This window comes from Apodemus sylvaticus, chromosome 3 (genome assembly GCF_947179515.1).
Source record: "Apodemus sylvaticus chromosome 3, mApoSyl1.1, whole genome shotgun sequence".
Lineage (NCBI taxonomy): Eukaryota > Metazoa > Chordata > Mammalia > Rodentia > Muridae > Apodemus > Apodemus sylvaticus.
The window spans coordinates 124,048,087-124,068,462 of NC_067474.1; the positions used below are offsets into that span (position 1 = coordinate 124,048,087).

The 20,376-nt window shown below is 39.4% G+C and overlaps 1 protein-coding gene across 3 annotated transcripts in view; it reads right to left on the bottom strand.

Annotated features, from left to right (window-relative positions):
- Nucleotides 1–20,376, bottom strand: part of Zfyve9 (zinc finger FYVE-type containing 9) — a 158,827-nt gene that overhangs the window by 47,010 nt on the left and 91,441 nt on the right. For all 3 annotated transcript variants that reach the window (XM_052176972.1, XM_052176970.1, XM_052176971.1), the window contains 2 exons: nt 17,611–17,693; nt 14,963–15,067 (listed from right to left, as the gene is read on the bottom strand). In XM_052176972.1, the coding sequence (XP_052032932.1) occupies nt 14,963–15,067; nt 17,611–17,693 (188 nt within the window). The remainder of the gene's footprint in view (nt 1–14,962; nt 15,068–17,610; nt 17,694–20,376) is intronic.

Genomic DNA, 20,376 nt, shown 5'->3' on the forward strand with positions numbered 1-20,376 from the left:
GATATTTGTAAACTATGTGGGATCTAGGAACCACACTTGGGTCCTTTGTGAAAGTGGTATGCTACTCTTAGGTTCTGAGCCAGCTCTGCAGCTCCTCTTTTTAATATCTATTTTTGTGCATGTGTGTATATGCCCCATGTGTGCATGTTTCCAGAGGTCACAGGAGGGGACTGGATGCTCTGAGGCTGGAGTCCAGGTGATGAGGGTGTTGGGAAGGGAACTCAGTTTATGTGACAGAGCAGCAAAGTTTCTTCTGAACTGAACCATCTCTTCAGTCCTCAGTGATGATTTTATGGTTTTGCTTATTTTTTTATTTTTTCACTTTCAGTTTTTGGTTTTCCAAGACAGGGTTTCTCTGTGTAGCCCTGGCTTTCTGGAACTCATTCTGTAGAGCAAGCTGGCCTCAAACTCTGAGATCTGCCAACTTCTACCCCCTGAGTGCTGGGATTAAAGGCCTGCATCACAACCATCTGGCCTATTTATGTATTTATATGCAATTAATTGTAATTTCTAACTTTCCTGCTTTTTTTGTTTGATTTGGTTGGGTTTTAGTAACTCAATTTCCTTACTGAATTCTTTCTTTCTTTCTTTCTTTCTTTCTTTCTTTCTTTCTTTCTTTCTTTCTTTCTTCCTTTCTTCCTTCCTTCCTTCCTTCCTTCCTTCCTTCCTTCCTTCCTTTTTTTTTTTTTCCCGAGACAGGGTTTCTCTGTGTAGCCCTGGCTGTCCTGGAGCTCACTCTGTAGACCAGGCTAGCCTCAAACTCTGAAATCCACCTGCCTCTGCCTCCTAGAGTGCTGGGATTACAGGCATGCGCCACCACCGCCCAGCACCTTACCGAATTTCTAATCCACATTGCTAACTTTTACTCTGGGTGGCTTTTGCATCGATGATCTTATAAATTTCCTTTCATTCTTACTGTTTGTTTCTTCTTTGAAGTCACAGTTATTTATAGAAGTAGGCTATTTGTGTGTTTATTTATTTCAGCATATGTCTGTCTGTCTGTCTGTCTGTCTGTATGTATGTATGTATGTATGTCTGTATCCATCCATCCACCCACCCATCCACCTACCTATCTACCTTGGCAGTTCAACCAGTGCAATATTTTGGGATTCATGTATTGGGGAATTGCAATGTCTCAGAGGTGACAGTTGCCTTGCTTTTTGTTTGTGTGTTATGATCTGCATGTCTGCCAGGCATCTCTTATGGTTTTATTTGGAGGTCTACTTGGTAGGAGCCTATATCTGAGGGTGCAATCTTAGTTTCACCCAAGAGAGAAACAGACAAACTGTATAACAGAAACATCAGCCCAAACAGGATACCAAAATATACTTAAAATAGGTCAATACCGACTAATACACTGCTAATGACCAAAGAACAGAATCTAGAAAAAATAATGTTGAATGTACTAGAAGTTAAAAATTGTTGGGGGTGGGTGGGTAAATCTAGTAACCTTGAGTGAATGGAATGAAAGACAGAAGCAAGAAGGGAAAAAAGAAACCTGAAGCAAGGCAAATGAAAGGAAGAATATAAGTATGGAGAAAAGTGCTGAGAGGAGGAGGAAGCTTCTGCTCCCCCAGCGCACTGGGCGGCCACTGGGGGCTGCGCTCCTCCTCACTGTGGTATCCTGTTTGCCCACACCATTCAGTGGTGCAATCATCTTGGTGATCTCTGACATTCTCACATACTCAGCAATAGTTAACTGCTGACTTTCTCATTCATCATGTTACATGATGCTTCTAATCTGTCATCTCACCCTGGAATTTCCTATTTTTCTCTCCTGAAATTAGATTTTTTAAAATGAAGCATGCTTCTCTTAACAGGCTTACTTGTTTAATTAATTTATTTATAATTAATTAATTAATTAATTAATTAATGTTTTTCGAGACAGGGTTTCTCTGTGTAGCCCTGGCTGTCCCAGAACTCATTCTGTGGACCAGGCTGGCCTAGAACTCAGAAATCTCCCTGTCTCTGCCTCCCAAGTGCTGGGATTAAAGGCGTGCGCCACCACTGCCCGACACTTGTTTATTTTTAAAGTATTTATTTATTTTTGTATGCATCCCTGTGTGCCATGACACACATGTGTAGATTAGAGGGGAACTTGCCAGAGTTGGTTTCTCCACCTACCATGTGGACAGATTCTGGGGCCTTGACAAGTTCTACCCACTAACCTAGCTCATTGACACACATCTTTTGAAGTTCTCTTCAACTTGTTAATGTGGCTTAGTAACATTATTTTATGTGTAACATGGCTAGTAAGAAAGCAGGAACAGGATCCATGATAACTGTTCTACCTGTTTCTTTCCAGTATTTTCTTCATGTACATACATTCAACACAAAATCCTTGTGGATCTCCTGAGCTCTTCCATTTCTGGTAAATTTGCAAAATTTGCCTGCAAATTCGTGCCATCAAAGTCTCCCTGTATTCTCAACTCTCTCTCCTCAATTCAATTAGGGGAGACCTCAGGTCTGCTTAGGTTCTATTTGTCTTATGGCCTGGAAGATGCAGGCAGTAAATTAAGGTAATAATGAACTTCCCTCCATACTGCACTGTCTGCTGCCTTTGCTTCTTTACATTGGTCTTGACTAGCTTTTTACAGTACTCTTGTAGCTAGTAAGCCAGTATCCCTGTAACAAAGCACTTCAGAGTTGGTGGCACAAACTACAAAAGTGGCTTATCTCATAGTCCCGGAAAATAGAGTCTAGTACTAAAGTCATCAGAGATTCTTTCACCAAGAGCCATAACAAAGATTTATTATAGAGCCCTTGATATGGAGCTGGAGAGATGGCTCAGCGGTTAAGCACTGACTGCTCTTTCAGAGGTTCTGAGTTCAATTCCCAGTAACCACATGGTGACTCACAACCATCTGAAATGGGATCTGATGCCCTCTACTGGTGTGTCTGAAGACAGATACAGCGTACTCATATACATAAAATAAATAATACTAAAACAAAACAACCCCCCCAAAGCAGCTACTTTGTCACCTTACATCTTTATTATCTTCCCTCTTTATGTATCTGTAGCTATATTGTCTCTTCATAGTATTAAATCATATGGAATTAGGGCTTCCCTAATTACTTCATTTAAACTGTGCTGTAGAATAGACCATACCTTCAAATAAGATGAACTCATTAGCAACTGATATCTTTTCTTCCATCAGGATCAGAAATAAAGATTGATCAACTATATCTAAGTACAAAGAACAGTAACAGCTAAACATAACTTCCGACTTCCAGTTGCTGACACCTATAGAGCCTCTAAGCCAGGACAGTTCCCGTAACTGTCTGATATGAATCTTTGATAATGAATCTTTGTCTTTATGCATTTCAGCAAAATCTGGTTAGAGAAAGGTCTAAAAAGATGCTCCCAGTTGGTTACTCCAACTATAGAAAGGACTGCTGTGAGGACATCCTAGAAACAACCAGCTCACACTGTGCTGCTGAGTGACATGCATAGCCTATGAGAACCATGGTCCAAGTCTAACTTATAACTAAGTCCCCACATGTAATAGAGCCTAGGCTGGTTACTGGAAAATACTGCATGCTTCTTTTAATACATTTACTATCTTCCATTTCTCACATTAAAATCTAGTCAAGTTGGAATGGTGGTGCATGCCTTTAGTTCCCACACATGGGAAGCACAGGCAGGTAATCTCTGTGAGTTTGGGGTCAGCCTGTTCTATAGTGAGTTCCAGGCTAGCTAAGGAGGTATAGTGAGGCCCTGTTCAAAAAAACCAATCAATCAATCAATCAATCAATCAATCAATATCTACAACTAAGGACTAGGAATGTAGTTCACTTGGTAAAGCATTTGCTTAGTAGCATTATGAAGCCCTGAGTTCAATTCCCAGTGTCATAATAAACCAGACACAGAGGTACGTGTTTGTGATTCAAGGCTCAGACTGTCTCAAAACAAACAAAACCAAAATATACAGTTAACTTCAGTATTTTATAAAACTATTTCCAGAGTCTGCACCACTGATTGCTTTCCTATATATCCACACAGTTGTACACTTCCTAAATAGATGTAGTTATAGTAGAAAGTTAGACATAACCTACAAGTCTATGAAACGCTTATAACACAAGTTCAATAAATGTTATACAAATGAGTAATCTGAATGATAATGAACAAACAACTACAGTACGCCAGGCATAATTTTTTGACACTAATTATGTGATATACTGATACAAATGTCACAATAATCTTCTAAGTGGAAACATAGTACTTTTTAGTTCAGAGATTGAAAGGTTAATTCTTATGATGATATAACTGTTAAGGTCGCCCAGGCAGTGGTGGCACACGCCTTTAATCCCAGCACTTGGGAGGCAGGTGGATTTCTGAGTTCGAGGCCAGCCTAGTCTACAGAGTGAGTTCCAGGACAGCCAGGGCTACACAGAGAAACCCTGTCTTGAACCGCCCCCGCCCCCCCCCCCAAAAAAACCTGTTAAGATCTGGGTAATCACTGCCTGTCTAGCTGGCCATTTTATGCTGATATGTTACAAGGAAACTTTTTCATATGCTATTACTAGGAAACATTTTCATGCCTGAGTTGACTGAATATTCTGTTATGTTCTGTATTTTGGTATTCTTGAAAACCAATCACAATAGAGGTCAGTTAGAATGGCTTTATATTGTTAGCCACAATATGCTTGGACCTGATTCAACTGCCTGGCATCACTTCTTGCACCTGTGGATAAGCTGCTCCTGGTATAGTCACCTGCACCAATATAAAAAGTCATTTGGAATAAGGCTTCCATTTTGAGTAGGAGTCCAGTAGAGTTTTAAGTTCCTCCCTGGAGTTGACATCCTACTTGGCAGAAAGAGACATGTACATGGGTAATTGACATCCTGGTTATCAAATTAAGACATGAATGTTAGGTAAGGCATGTCTTCTGTCACAGGTGAATATCCCAACCAATTGGAACTGGATAAGTGTACAACAAAGACATGTTCCTAAGGAAGTCCCCTATCCCTAAATCCAGCTTGGTAAAATAACTTGACACAGATGTTTATGAATTTCAGACTTAAAAACCCAGTAGAACTCTGGCTGAGGGTCATAATCAGCTCCTGAGTCTGATTTTCAGCCCTGACTGATCAGTCCTGGGATGAATGCTCAATAAACTATTCCTGTCTAGCTGGCCATTTTATGCTGATATTGTTACAAGGAAACTTTTTCATATGCTATTACTAGGAAACTTTTTCATGCCTGAGTTGACTGAATATTCTGTTATGTTCTGTATTTTGGTATTCCTGAAAACAATCACAATAGAGGTTAGTTATTGGTGTGTTCATATGGTTTGTGGGGCAACTCCTAGACCCCAACAACAGATACTCTATTTCATTCCAAAATCTGATTTATTTACACTATGTCTCTTTTTTCTTCCTTCCTTTATTTATTTATTTATTTATTTATTTATTTATTTATTTATGGCTGGAGAGACAGCCGTGGGTGCTGGGAACCAAACTCTTATATTTTTGGTTGTAAGCCTAGCCTTTAACAGCTGAGCTATCTCTCCAGCCCTACACTATCTCTTTTAAGATTTACTTATATACTATGTACATTTGAGTGCTTGCATGTGTGTATATATATGTACACACACACACACACACTACATGTGCATTTGGTACATGTTGTGGAGGGCACAGGCACTGGATTCCCTGCAACTTGAGATACAAGAAATCCCTTGTGAGTCTTTCTATGGGTGCTGGAAACTCAACCCATGTCTTCTATAAGAGCAAAAGTAATCTTAACCACTAGCCATCCCTTCAGCCCCATTTTTCTGATCTTAACAAACATATGGGATCTGCCTGGGTTTGGCTGTAACTCAACTATTTCTTGTGTCCTAATTTCGTCGTGTATAGAATGAACTTTCCATACTCTTTCTATTAAGCACTTGCACCTTTTCTAAACTGCCTGACATATAAGTATATCTATGGGTAGAAGGGCATGACATAAAGCCTGATGACCTGAGTCAGATCTCTGGAGCCCAAGGCAGACGTAAGACCTGGCTCCTGAAAGTTGATCTCCACATGCTCACCTGTGCTCACATACAGATTTAAGTTTCTTCACCTGGTTTCTGAAGCCATTGGAGACAGTACAGCACCACCTTACTTCCCACTAATCTATTAGTCTGTTTTAGCCTCTTTTTCACTATGCAGTTTATGGTCATCTACTGGAGACACATACATGTAATATGTAAGAGGATGGCTTAGAACTCCTGAAATGTCTGTCCATATTTCCTGAAAGCTGACATTACAGGCTCCAGCCACCCTCCTAGTCTATCCTTCTTCTATTTAAATTATTTTGAATGTATAAGCATCACTCATTATTCATAAGATGTCATTCATTTATTTATTTATTTATTTACCTAATAATTTATAAATATTTTCTATATGCAGAATTCTGCTTTTGTTGGTACTCAAACAGTAAAAAATTAAAGAACATGAGATAGCCCCATGTTCTGTCTTTGTCACTAAGCCTCACTATGTAGCCCTGGATAGTCTGGAACTCTCTATGTAGGCCAGTCTTGTCTCAAACTCACATAACTCACCTTCCTCTACCTTAGGAGTGCTAGAATTCAAAACGCATGCCACCACACTCAGCCACGGCCTTTTTAAATGTAGGTTCCAGAGATTGAACTCAGACTGGCAGGCTTGTGTGGCTAGCACTTCCCTCCACTGAGCCGTCTCTTTGCTTCCTGTTTCATTGTTTTTCAACATAGTTCTTGGATACCTACTATGCTCTAGGCAGTTTACCAGAGCAAATAAGACAGACACATCCCCCACAGGACTAAAAGTCACACAGAAAAATACTAATCATAAAAATAACAAGTATAGAATTATCAGTACTGTGCAAAAAATTCTAGGAATGTGCTGGTCATGGTAGTGCATGCCTTTAATCTCAGTACTTGCAGAGGCAGGTGGATCTTTGTGAGTCTCAGGAAAGTTCCAAGCCAGCTGAGTTACATAGTGAGACTCTTTTTCAAAGGGGAAAAATTCTTTGAAATGTATACAACAGGGAAAAGCTATTCCAGATGAGAATTTGTGGGGAGCACAAAGGTCCCTGTGCTCAAAGATAGCTCTGAGGAAAACAAGAGTGCTAAACAAATGCTGTTTTTTAAGGAAAATCTGTATTTTCACCCAGAGGGCAGAATGGAGGTGATTAATAACCTAGTGATCTGTGTTATCTGAAGAGTCAGGCCATACCCAGCTCCCACAAGCAGGACTGGCAGTAACTAGTAAACTAGGTGACTTTTGCATTATCTATATAGTCAGGGGCTCCCCCAAGCTCCCATAAACAGCACAAATGACCTCCACACCATCTGTATGACTGAGACAACATTGGATCCTTCCCTAGGCACCTAAGATAACACATATCTCTTGTGCGCAGGGTATTGTATTATACCAGAAAACTTCTTTTCTAAATTGTATTGTGTTTAAATATGCTTATAGTAAATTGCTCAGGGTTAGACTCTAGAAATTTGAATCAGCACTGGCTAGGTTGTGCTGAACTGAATTTCCTTCTTGTCCTCTTCAAGATCATTCATTTGTCAATCACAGTTTTTTCAGGGACCCCCCCCACACCCAATAGGAATTAGAATCAATTAAGAGAATATATCCTTAAGTCTATACTTGAAAAGTAAGTAGGGTTAAGCAAGTGAAGAGTAAGGCAGGTGCATGTAAATAAGAAAGCAGTTCATTGAAAAGTGGGAAGCAAAAGCAGGTCAAGGGCCTCACACATTAGAGTAAAAAGACCATCTACAGGGCAGAAACAGTCCAGTGATGCATAAACTGCTTGCTGTGCAAGTATAAGGACCTGAATTTGGATTCCCCAGCTCCCAGAAAAAAAGATGGGCTTAGTAGTGTATGCCCAACTAGACATCTCTCACCACCAAATAAAACCTGCAATTTTGGAAATGGGTTGCATCTAATCAAGTTGTTAGTCAAGAACAACCTAGAGACATCCTTAAACAACACAGTCTATTTCCAAGGCTATTGATTACTCACTACAAGCTGATGGTAAGGCCCTATTGCTGAAGACAACACCTAAACAATTCAATGAGCACTTAGCACTCTGCACGATACCAAAGGAAAAAGGCAAATACCCTTTTGATCTACAATGGTGACCTGCAGGAAAGATACACTGGTGCACTAATGGCACAAAGCTTATCAACTTAACCAATCAATATCTGACCGGATTTAAGGCCCATCCCACGAGATGGAATCCTTACTCAGCACTGATCACATGGCCAAGGACCTAAGGCTAGATAGGCCAGGGACTTAGGGAAATCCAAACACTACTGTTCTGCTAAAACAATATAGCAATAAAATGATTCCTAATGAAAACCTGCTATACACATAGAACAGTGCCTTGTTCAGCCATCACCTGAGAAGCTTCCTCCTGCTGTAGATTGGAACAAAAGCAACTACAATGGAACAAAATATAGAAAATGAGAGATCTTGAAACACTCAGTCCGAAATAGGATGTCTATCAAATCCCTCCCCTTGTAACTCAGGGAATCCTATAGAAGAGGAAATAGAAATACTGTAACAGTCAGTGGGGACTAAGAACACCAAGTTCTAAAGCAGCAAGACTGATTTACATATAAACTTACAGGGGCTGTGGGGCAGCATGGCCAGGTCTAAGTCAGATGGAGTCCTAGCCCTGAGAAGTAAAGTGGACACAGCCCTATCCCTAATTCCAAAGCTATCTCCAACTGAAACCCACTTGCAAAGGAAAAAGTACTACTCTCCAACGGAGTCTCACTGGGTATAATGCCACCCTTAAGGACAGACACCTATGGCTAGCAGTAGAGGGCCAGCATAAAACAAACTCAATGGTACTTCTGGAGGTTCCTTATCTCATAACACTTTGTCTGAGAATTACTTCTATTATTATTTTTTCATTCTTTCTTTTTCCTTATAGGTATTTTGCAAATAGATGATGATTGTTGGTTTATGTTTTTATGGGATTTCTGTGTATGCAAATATGTGTGCCTCTGCATTTATATATGTTTCTGTGCTTTTTCTTTGGCTTTTTCTCCTGGTAGTTTGTGTGTTTCATCCTATTCCAGTTTGTTTGGTTTTATTTTTATCTTATTTTGTTGTTACTTTGTTTCCAACCCAATTCCCCTGTAAAAGAAATCTCAACTCAGCTGGGCAGTGGTAGCCCAGGCCTTTAATTCCAGCACTTGGGAGGCAGAGGCAAGTGGATTTCTGAGTTCGAGGCCAGCCTGGTCTTCAGAGTGAGTTCCAGGACAGCCAGGGCTACACAGAGAAACCCTGTCTCGAAAAACCAAAAAAAAAAAAAAAAAAAAAAGAAAAAGAAAAAAAAGAAAGAACGAAAGAAAGAACAAAAGAAAAAAGAAAGAAAGAAAGAAAGAAAGAAAGAAAGAAAGAAAGAAAGAAAGAAAGAAAGAAAGAAAGAAAACAAGCTAGCTCAACTCAATTAGTAACAAAACAAGGTATAAGCCTAGATTGGGCAGACCTCCCCCTACACTACTCTATTCCCATCTATATTATTCCATATAACTTGCGGTTTCTCCAGGCCACAGGCTTCTCTCTCTCTGCAGCCTCTCTGTCAATCCCTCATAGCTCCTCTCTGTCCTGTTGATCCCCTGGGCTCCTCTCCTAAACTCTCAACTCCTCCTCCTTCCTCCTGCCCAATCTTTGGCTCAAGCCTTTATTTGAAAAGTTATAACTTAAAGGGCCAGCAAATATCTTCAACAAAATTATGGAAGAAAACTTCCCTAACCTAAAGAGAGAGATGCCCATGAATATATAAGAAGCCTACAGAACTCCAAACAGACTGGACCAGAACAGAACTACCTCCCGTCACATAATAATCAAAACCCCAAATGTACTAAACAAAGAAAGAATACTTAGGGCAGTAAGAGAAAAAGGGCAAGTAACATATAAAGGAAGACCTATCAGAATTACACCAGACTTCTCACCAGAGACCATGAAAGCTAGAAGATCCTGGGCGGAGCTCATGCAGACTCTAAGAGAACACAAATGCCAGCCGAGACTACTATACCCAGCGAAACTCTCAATCACTATAGATGGAGAAACCAAGATATTCCATGATAAAACCAAATTTACACAATATCTTTCCACAAACCCTGCCCTACAAAGAATAATAGGGGGAAAATACCATTACAAGGAGGGAAACTATACCCTGGAAAAAGCAGGATATTAAGTTTCTTTCATCAAACCCAAAAGAAGATAACCACAAAATTAACATCAAAAATGATAGGAAGCAATAACCACTACTCCTTAATATCTCTTAACATCAATGGACTCAATTCCCCCCAAAAAAGACATAGACTAACAGACTGGTTATGTAAACAGGACCCTACATTTTGCTACATACAGGAAACACACCTCAGTGTCAAAGACAAAAACTACCTTAGAGTAAAAGGCTGGAAGACAATTATACAAGCAAATGGTCTCAGGAAACAAGGAGTTGCCATTCTAATATCAGATAAAATTGACTTTCAACCTAATGTCATCAAAAGAGACATGGAAGGTCACTTCTTGCTGGTCAAAAGAAAAATCCAACATGAAGAACTCTCAATCCTGAACATCTATGCTCCAAATACAAGGGCGCCCTCATTCATAAAAGAAACTTTACTAAAGCTCAAAGCACACATTGCACCTAACACAATAATTGTGGGTGACCTCAACACTCCACTCTCATCAGTGGACCATTCAGGAAAATAGAAACTAAACAGGGAGACAGTGAAACTAATTGAAGCTTTGGACCAATTGGATTTAACAGATATATATAGAACTTTTCATCCCAAAGCAAAAGAATATATCTTTTTCTCAGCACCTCATGGTACCTTCTCCAAAATCGATCATATAGTTGGTTACAAGACAGACCTCAACAAATATAAGAAGACTGAATTAATCCCATGCCTCCTATCAGATCACTATGGAGTAAATGTGGTATTTAATAAGAATAAAAACAACAGAAAGTCCACATACACATAGAAACTGAACAATACTCAATGATACCTTGGTCAAGGAAGAAATAAAGAAAGAACTCAAAGATTTTTTAGAATTTAATGAAAATGAAGGCACAAAATACACAAATCTATGGGACACAATGAAAGCAGTGCTAAGAGGAAAACTCATAGCTTTGAGTGCCTCCAAAAAGAAATTCGAGAGAGCATACACTAGAAGATTAACAGAACAACTGAAAGCCCTGGAACAAAAAGAAGCTAATTCACCCAGGAGGAGGAGAAGACAGGAAATCATCAAACTCAGAGCTGAAATCAATCAAGTAGAAACCAAGAGAACCATACAAAGAATCAACAAAACCAAGAGCTGGTTCCTTGAAAAAAATCAACAAGATAGATAAACCCTTAGTCAGACTAACTAAAGGGCACAGAGAAAGTATCCAAATTAACAAAATTAGAAATGAAAAGGGAGATATTACAACAGAAACTGAGGAAATTCAAAAAATCATCAGATCCTATTACAAAAGCCTGTACTCAACACAACTGGAGAATCTGGAGGAAATGGACATTTTTTTAGACAGATACCAAATACCAAAATTAAACGAGGATCAAATAAATCATCTAAACAGACCCATAACCCCTAAAGAAATAGAAGGGGTCATAGATAGCCTTCCGACCAAAAAAAGCACAGGACCTGATGGTTTCAGTGAAGAATTCTATCAGACCTTCAAAGAAACTTAACACCAATACTCTTCAAACTATTCCACCAAATAGAAACAGACAGAACACTACCCAAGTCCTTCTACAAAGCCACAATTATGCTGATACCAAAACTACACAAAGATCCAACTAAGAAAGAGAATTTCAGGCCAATTTCCCTTATGAATATCGATGCAAAAATACTCAATAAAATTCTTGCCCACCGAATCCAAGAACACATCAAAACGATCATCCACCAGGATCAAGTAGGCTTCATCTCAGGGATGCAGGGATGGTTCAATATAAGGAAATCCATAAATGCTATCCACTACATAAACAAACTCAAAGAAAAAAACCACATGATCATTTCATTAGATGCTGAAAAGGCATTTGACAAAATTCAGCATCCTTTCATGCTAAAAGTCTTGGAAAGGAGAGGAATTCAAGGCCCATATCTAAACATAGTAAAAGCAATATACAGCAAACCGGTAGCCAACATCAAACTAAATGGAGAGAAACTTGAAGCAATCCCACTAAAATCAGGGACTAGACAAGGCTACCCCCTCTCTCCATATCTTCTCAATATAGTTCTTGAAGTCCTAACTAGAGCAATTAGACAACATAAGGAGGTCAAAGGGATACAAATTGGAAAGGAAGAAGTCAAACTATCACTATTTGCAGATGATATGATAGTATACTTAAGTGACCCAAAAAACTCTACTAGAGAACTCCTACAGCTGATAAACAACTTCAGCAAAGTGGCTGGCTACAAAATCAACTCAAGCAAATCAGTAGCCTTTACATACTCAAAGGATAAGCAGACTGAGAAAGAAATTAGGGAAATGACACCCCTCACAATAGCCACAAACAGCATAAAGTATCTTGGGGTGACTCTAACCAAACAAGTGAAAGACCTATATGACAAGAACTTCAGATCTCTGAAGAAGGAAATCTATGAAGATCTCAGAAAATGGAAAAATCTTCCATGCTCATGGATTGGCAGGATTAATATAGTTAAAATGGCCATCTTGCCAAAGGCAATCTACAGATTCAATGCAATCCCCATCAAAATCCCAACCCAGTTCTTCATAGAGCTAGAAAGAGCAATTCTCAAATTCATCTGGAATAACAAAAAAGCCAGGATAGCTAAAACTATTCTCAACAGTAAAAGAACTTCAGGGGGATTCAGTATCCCAGACCTCAAACTTTACTACAGAGCAACAGTGATAAAAACTGCATGGTATTGGTACAATGTCAGGCAAGCGGATCAATGGAATAGAATTGAAGACCCATAAATGAACCCACACACCTATGGTCACTTGATCTTCGACAAAGGAACTGAAAGCATCCAGTGGAAAAAAGTCTTTTCAACAAATGGTGCTGGTTCAACTGGAGGTCAGCATGCAGAAGAATGCGAGTCAATCCATTCTTATCTCCTTGTACTAAGCTCAACTCCAAATGGATCAAGGACCTCCACATAAAACCTGACACACTGAAACTAATAGAAAAGAAACTGGGGAAGACCCTTGAGGACACGGGCACAGGGGAAAAGTTCCTGAATAGAACACCAATAGCTTATGCTCTAAGATGAAGAATTGACAAATAGGACCTCATAAAACTACAAAGTTTCTGTAAGGCAAAGGACACTGTCAAAAGGACAAAACGTCAACCAACAGATTGGGAAAGGTTCTTCACCAACCCTAAATCTGACAGAGGGCTAATATCTAATATATACAAAGAACTCAAGAAGGTAGAACCCAGAGAACCAAATAACCCCATTAAAAAGCAGTGTACGGAGCTAAACAAAGCAAAGAATTTTCACATGAAGAACTTTGGAGAGCTGAGAAACACCTTAAGAAATGTTCAATATCATTAATCATTAGGGAAATGCAAATCAAAACAACCCTAAGATTTCACCTCACACCAGTCAGAATGGCTAAGGTCAAAAACTCAGGAGACAGCAGGTGCTGGCGAGGATGTAGAGAAAGAGGAACACTCCTCCACTGCTGGTGGGATTCTAAGATGGTGCAACCACTTTGGAAATCAGTCTGGTGGTTCCTCAGAAAACTGGGCATGACGCTTCTAGAGGACCCTGCTATACCATTCCTGGGCATATACCCAGAGGATTCCCTGGCATGCAATAAGGATACATGCTCCACTATGTTCATAGCAGCCCTATTTGTAGTAGCCAGAAGATGGAAAGAACCCAGGTGTCTCTCAACGGAGGAATGGATACAAAAAATGTGGTATATTTACACAATGGAGTACTATTCAGTCATTAGAAACAATGAATTCATGAAATTCTTAGGCAAATGGATGGAGCTGGAGAACATCATACTAAGTGAGGTAACCCAGCCTCAAAAGATAAATCACGGTATGCTCTCACTGATAAGTGGATATTAACCTAGAAACTTGGAATACCCAAGACATAATCTACATATTAAATGATGTCCAAAAAGAACGGAGGAGTTGTCCCTGGTTCTGGAAAGACTCAGTGCAACAGTACAGGGGAATACCAGAACAGGGAAGTGGGAAGGAGTAGATGGAGGAACAGGGGGAGGGAAGAGGGCTTATGGGACTTGCGGGGAGTGGGGACCCAGAAAAGGGGAAATCATTTGAAATGTAAATAAAGAATACATTGAATAAAAACAAAAAAAAAAAAAAGAAAAGTTAAGGTGGGGAGAAGGGTCACAAAGTAACTCCTCATTTGCTGCCCCTCTTAAGGAGTGGAATTAGCATCAAAATACAAGCCCAGGGCTACCCACAATATTATATTGCCTTACATTACATTATTATTTTTTAGATTCCTGCTTGCATTCTAATGAGAAAGAAAGAGAGAAAGGGTGTGAGTTTGAGTGAGTGGGGAGTCAAAGAAGATCTGGAAGGAGGAATTGGGAGGGAAACCTTAATCAGAACATCCTTATGAAAAATAAGTCTATTTTCAATTAAAAAAGCAAAACAAATGAACAACAAAGCATTTGTTATACTAGGGAAAAAAGGAAAAAGAAATTCCACCAGATAATTTATAGCTATGCTATAGCTAACTTTATACTTCTTAATAAAAATGCAACACTGTCATGATACTGTCATGAAAGATCAAATGACATAACCAATTACTATAACAGTCTGGAATTTATCACTCTACTTTTCTACAAGGAAATTTTACACAAATGAATTAAATCAAATTTAATATAAACTGAGTTTACTACAATTGAAGATGAAATTTACATTCAATACACTTTTTACTTTTATTCACATTTTCAGTTTTGAAAAAAATGCCCCTTCATGGTAAAACTCTTACCTCATTATATCTGTTGCTGGGAATTTTGATGCTTGTTTTCCGAACTGCCATATCAACCACTAAACCTTGAACAACTGGCAAAGTATACTGGTAATTTCGGAAGTCCTGAGCAAGGCAGAATAAAGTAGAGCATGACAAAATGATAGGATTTGATTTATAGTAATAAAAGTAACACAAACAGAAATGATGTCACTATTGGCTGAAGTTGCTTATTTAAACAAAGAGAGGATGTGTAATAGAAGCCCTGCCTGTCTGCAGCCTTGCTCTAACTGTAAGCCCACAAGGCTCCCATCATTCCTTACCCATAACATTAAATAAATTAAAAAAATTACTGTTTTATTGTCATTTAACAGTTTTCTATGTATTGTTTTAGTTGTATGTCCTTGCAAGTAGGTATAGACTCTAACTTGTTTGTTCTTGAACCTGCAGTGCCTAGAACATGCCAGGTGTCCTGTGAGTATCTGCAGGCACACAGTGTGTATGTGGCTAACCAAGATGGCTGAGGCAACAGAGGCACAATGCCATTGGGTCTTATATGTCATCACTAAAGGGGTTGATATTATTTTTCTTCTCTTTATTTATTTATTTTTTTAGACATGGTTTTGTTATGTAGCCCAGGCTGACCTGGAACGTACTATGTACTAAGTTTGTCGGCTAGCCTTGATTTCATAGTTCTTTGCCTCAGCCTTTTCAGTGCTGAGATTACAGATCTGAGTCACCAAACCCAATACCACAAAATGTTTGACTTTTATTCTGAGGAAGTTTCTGGCCTGTTGTTATTTTTATTGAGACTAAGTGGAGAGAAATGACAAATAATAGAAGTGAGGTTTGCATAATAAAAATAATTTAGAAAAGAGACAGTGATTATGTAAACTGTTAAGAGTTCAAAAGAGCGAAAATCTGTCAGATTAAGAAAAAACTGACAATTTTTGTCATGGGATTGGATATGGAATATGATCAAAGAAGAATTTTTATTTATTTTTTGGGGGGGGATTTGGTTTTTTTCAAGACAGAGTTTCTCTGTATAGCCCTGGCTGTCCTGGAACTCACTTGGTAGATCAGGCTGGCCTTGAACTCAGAAATCCACCTGCCTCTGCCTCCCAGAGTGCTGGGATTACAGGCATGGGATTACAGGCATGTGCCACCACCGCCCAATGGGAAGACCCAATTTAATGTGGGAGGCATCATTCATGGGTTGGAGATCCTGGACTCAGTAAAAAGGAGAAAACAGGCTGAGCGCCAGCATTGCCCCCAGTTGCTTCTCTAGATGCTGTGTGACCAGCTGCCTCTAATTCCTACTGCTATGACTTTTCCACAGAGATGCACAAAAATCCTTTCTCCCTTAAAAAAAAAAAAAAAAACTTGCAGCACACACTGACCCCTCCCCCACAGTTTAAAAAAAAAAACATACAAAAAAACAGTGGTTCATGCCTGTAATCCCAGCTACTCTAGAGGCTGAGGCTGGAGGACCACAAGTATAAGGTCAGCATGGACAATTAAATGAGACCACCTCAAACTAAAAATTCAATGGGGCTGAGAGCAATAGGGCAATAGGGCAACAACAATAACACTAGGGTAATAATCTTACTGGCTAAATAATAGAGATGATAAGGCTGGGCAAATGGCTCAATGGACAAATGTGCTTCTTGGGAAAGCATGAAGACTTGAGTTTGAATTACAAGAACCCCTGTAAAAGTTTGACTCATGGTATATGTTTTTGTAATCCCAATACCTGTACATGTAGCAGACAGGAGGCAAAAGCAGGAGAAACCCTGGAAACTCAAGGGACAGCAAGTCTGTATGCAATGGTGAATACCAAGAAACCCTGACACAAAAAAGGTTAAAGGCAAAGACAGATGCCTGTGGTTGTCTTCTGACACACACTGGTGCATGTTAATGCTCACATTCTGTCTCTCTCTCTGTCTCTCTCTGTTTCTCCGTCTCTCTCTCAGACACACACACACACACACACACACACACACATACACCAGAGGGAGGGCCAGCATTGATGTTAGCCTCAGGCTGCCAACTTGTGTGGAACTCATGTAGACTAGAGTTTAACTATCAGTTCTGGGAGGTGGTATAGGAAGTTTCATGAACACTCTAAATATCTAAGATTCATCTTAGTGAAATATGTAGCAGAAACTTTAATTGACCAAAATTTTGTCCAAAACATTCATCCTGCACACATACAGCAAAGACATGTGAGAGATCAACAGATGGGAAGAAAATGTAACTCCTGGTCTGTACACAGATCCATGAGGAGAAGAAAGAAGCCTTACTGGCACTTATTTGAGCATAAATTAGATTAATTTTTGGCTCAGTAGTGAACTATATAGAGATGGCAGATGCCATTCTTACAATGAAAACAAGATAAAATGCTAGGTCTTTATTTATACAGTGTTCTAGTCCTTACAAGAATTTTCCAAGGCCATTACCTAGAAAGTACAATCAGGGTTGGAATCCTGTACTACTTCATTCGAGAGCTCTGTCTGTCTTTAAAAGCAGATATATGTTCTGTTCTCCTCCAGCATAAACCTTCACCTGCCTGAAGCAGCAGGGGCACAGCTGTCAACAAATTAATGAAAGCTCTCTCTCCTTTCTCCTGTATAAGCACAAGAAAGATAAAAGGAACATTCCCAACTTACTGCTAGAAGATTCATGATGGTATGCCCAGTCTCTCCAAACAATGGCTTCCGAAATCTGACACTGAACAGTGGACAGGGGTAAACTAAAAAAATGAGAAATTATCAGAATTAAACTCGGCAGCTTAAATTTCTAGGAAGAGACACCATTGTTACAAAAATTTTAAATATAAGTGTAATGGCTCATTATGACATTTCAGATCTTGGGCTCAAAAAGCACTTAGTATGGTAACAGACAATTCCTGAGGCAGTTACTCTTCTGATAACCAGAAAAGTCTTCTGATCCGATTTCAAGGTGACTCACCAGGTCCTATGAAGCAGCCTGATTGGTATGACCCAGAAAACCAAATTTTTCCCTAAGCCCCTTGTACTCAAAAAGTCAAGATACTCCTTAGAAAGGCCATGGAGAGATGGCTCAGAAGTTAAGAGCACTGACTGCTCTTCCAGAGGTCCTGAGTTCAATTTCCAGCAGTCACATGGTGGCTCACAACCATCTGTAATGGGATCTGATGCCCTCTTCTGGTGTATCTGGGTGTACTTATCTATATAAAATAAATAAATCTTTTTTTTTTTTTGGGGGGGGTTTATTCTCGACAAGGTTTTTCTGTATAGCCCTGGCTGTCCTGGAACTCAACTCTGTAGACCAGGCTGGCCTTGAACTCAGAAATCCACCTGCCACTGCCTCCTTGAGTGCTGGGATTAAAGGCCTGCGCCACCACCACCCGGCAATAAATCTTAAAAAAAGAAAAAAGAAAGGCCAGACACCAAGGTGACACTCCTGGCTGGCTCACTGACTAAGTTTTCCTATTTGAAATGACAGTACATGACAAAGAAACATGTTGCTTTCTCTGTAAGCAATCCCGTTTCTTTCTGCTGTTCATTTATCTTTAGAGTTCCATCTTCACCTAAGAAGTGTTTTTAACCAACTCTTTCACTCTGGATCAAGATCAGAATCACCAGGACTGGAGAGATGGCTCAACGGTTCACTGACTGTTCTTCCAGAGGGCTAAGGTTCAATTCCCAGCACCCACATGGCAGTTCACAACTGTAACGCCAAGATCTGACACCCTCACACTGACACACATGCAGGCAAAAACACCAGAGCAGATATAAACAAACAAACAAACAAACAAATAATCAAAACATTTACAAAATGATTAAGATCACATTAGAGCTCCCAATTAATTTAACAATAAGCATGGGTTTGCAACACAGCATATCACTTTAATCCTAAATTGTTTCTTTAAATATATTCCAAAGATTCTATAATCATTATCTGAGACATTTCTAAATTTTCAGGATTCAAAAGACCTCATAGGCTTTAATTAAATGGTTTTTTGTTTGTTTGTTTGTTTGTTTGTTGCTTTTTGAAGACAGGTCTCACTCTGTAGACCAAGCTGGCCTTGAACTCACAAAGATCCACTTGCCTTTGTCTCCTGAGTGCTGGATTAAAAGCCAGTGATACCTTCCCCCAGCTTATTTTTGTTTTTTTGAGACAGTGTTTCATTACTAACTCTGGTGGCCTAGAATGAGCTATATTGAACAGACTGGCCTTGAACTCACAAAGACCCCTGCCTCTACCATATCTTTACCAGGACTGGAGATGTAAATTACCATGTCCAGCCCTTGGTTAAATTATTTTTTCTTTTAATTTGTTTAGATTTATTTATTTTATTTTTATGTGTATGAATGCTGTGCCTACATGTATGTCCGTGTACACATGTGTGCCTGGTAGCTCCATAGATCAGATGAGGGCATTGAATCCCCTGGAACTGGAGGTGCGTGTATTTAAGCCATCATGTGGGTGGTGGGAACTGAAGCTGGTCTTCTACAAGACAAGAAGTACTCTTAAATGGTGAGCTATCTCTCCAGGGCCCCTTGATCAAATTCATAATCAATGAATAACACATAGATAAAAAATAGGTGTTATGGCTAATCTTAGTTGTCAACTTTACATACTTGGGAAGAGGGAACCTCAACTGAAGAACTGTCTCCATGAGACTGGTCTGTGAACATATGTGTAGTGGCATTTTCTTGACTGCAAATTGATATAGGAGGGCCCAGGTCACTGAGGGAAGTGCCATTCCCAGGCAGGTGAGCCTGGGCTGTAAAAGAAAGGCAGCTGAAGTGAGCCTGGGAGCAAGCATTAAGTAGTATTCTCCTATAGTCTCTGCTTCAGTCACTACCTCCGGGTTCTTGCCTTGAGCTCCTATCCTGGATTCCCTAATGGTGGACTGCAAACCTATAAGCTGAAATATTCTCTGCAAGTTGCATTTGGTTGTGGTATTTATCACAGTAACAAAAAGTAAACTAGTACAAAAGGAGACCTGTTGAGAACATATAATTATTTTCTGGTTTATATATTAATGTTTCATTTATTGTTTTACTTTATTCCTATAACAATATAGTGTAACATGAGGCAAGAATTTTGATCACCAGTTTATAAAACAAAACAAAACCCTGACAATTTGAGATGCAAATGATCAGAAAACTTAAATTACTTTCCTAAACTTACAGAACTAGTAAATGGTGGAGCTGATGACCATACTCAAGGGTTCTTATTCTTAGACTTAAGATATAAAACTTAAAGCTTAAATTTATCTTTAATGTCTTAAAAAAAAGCACACACACATAGAAACATACATACAAACAGGCAGGCAAGGACACACACACACACACACACACAGTTGTACTGCTACAATCATGAACAGAAAAGACCCATCAGAGTCATTGCAATACTAGTTTCCATTATCAGATGGAGTCAAACAA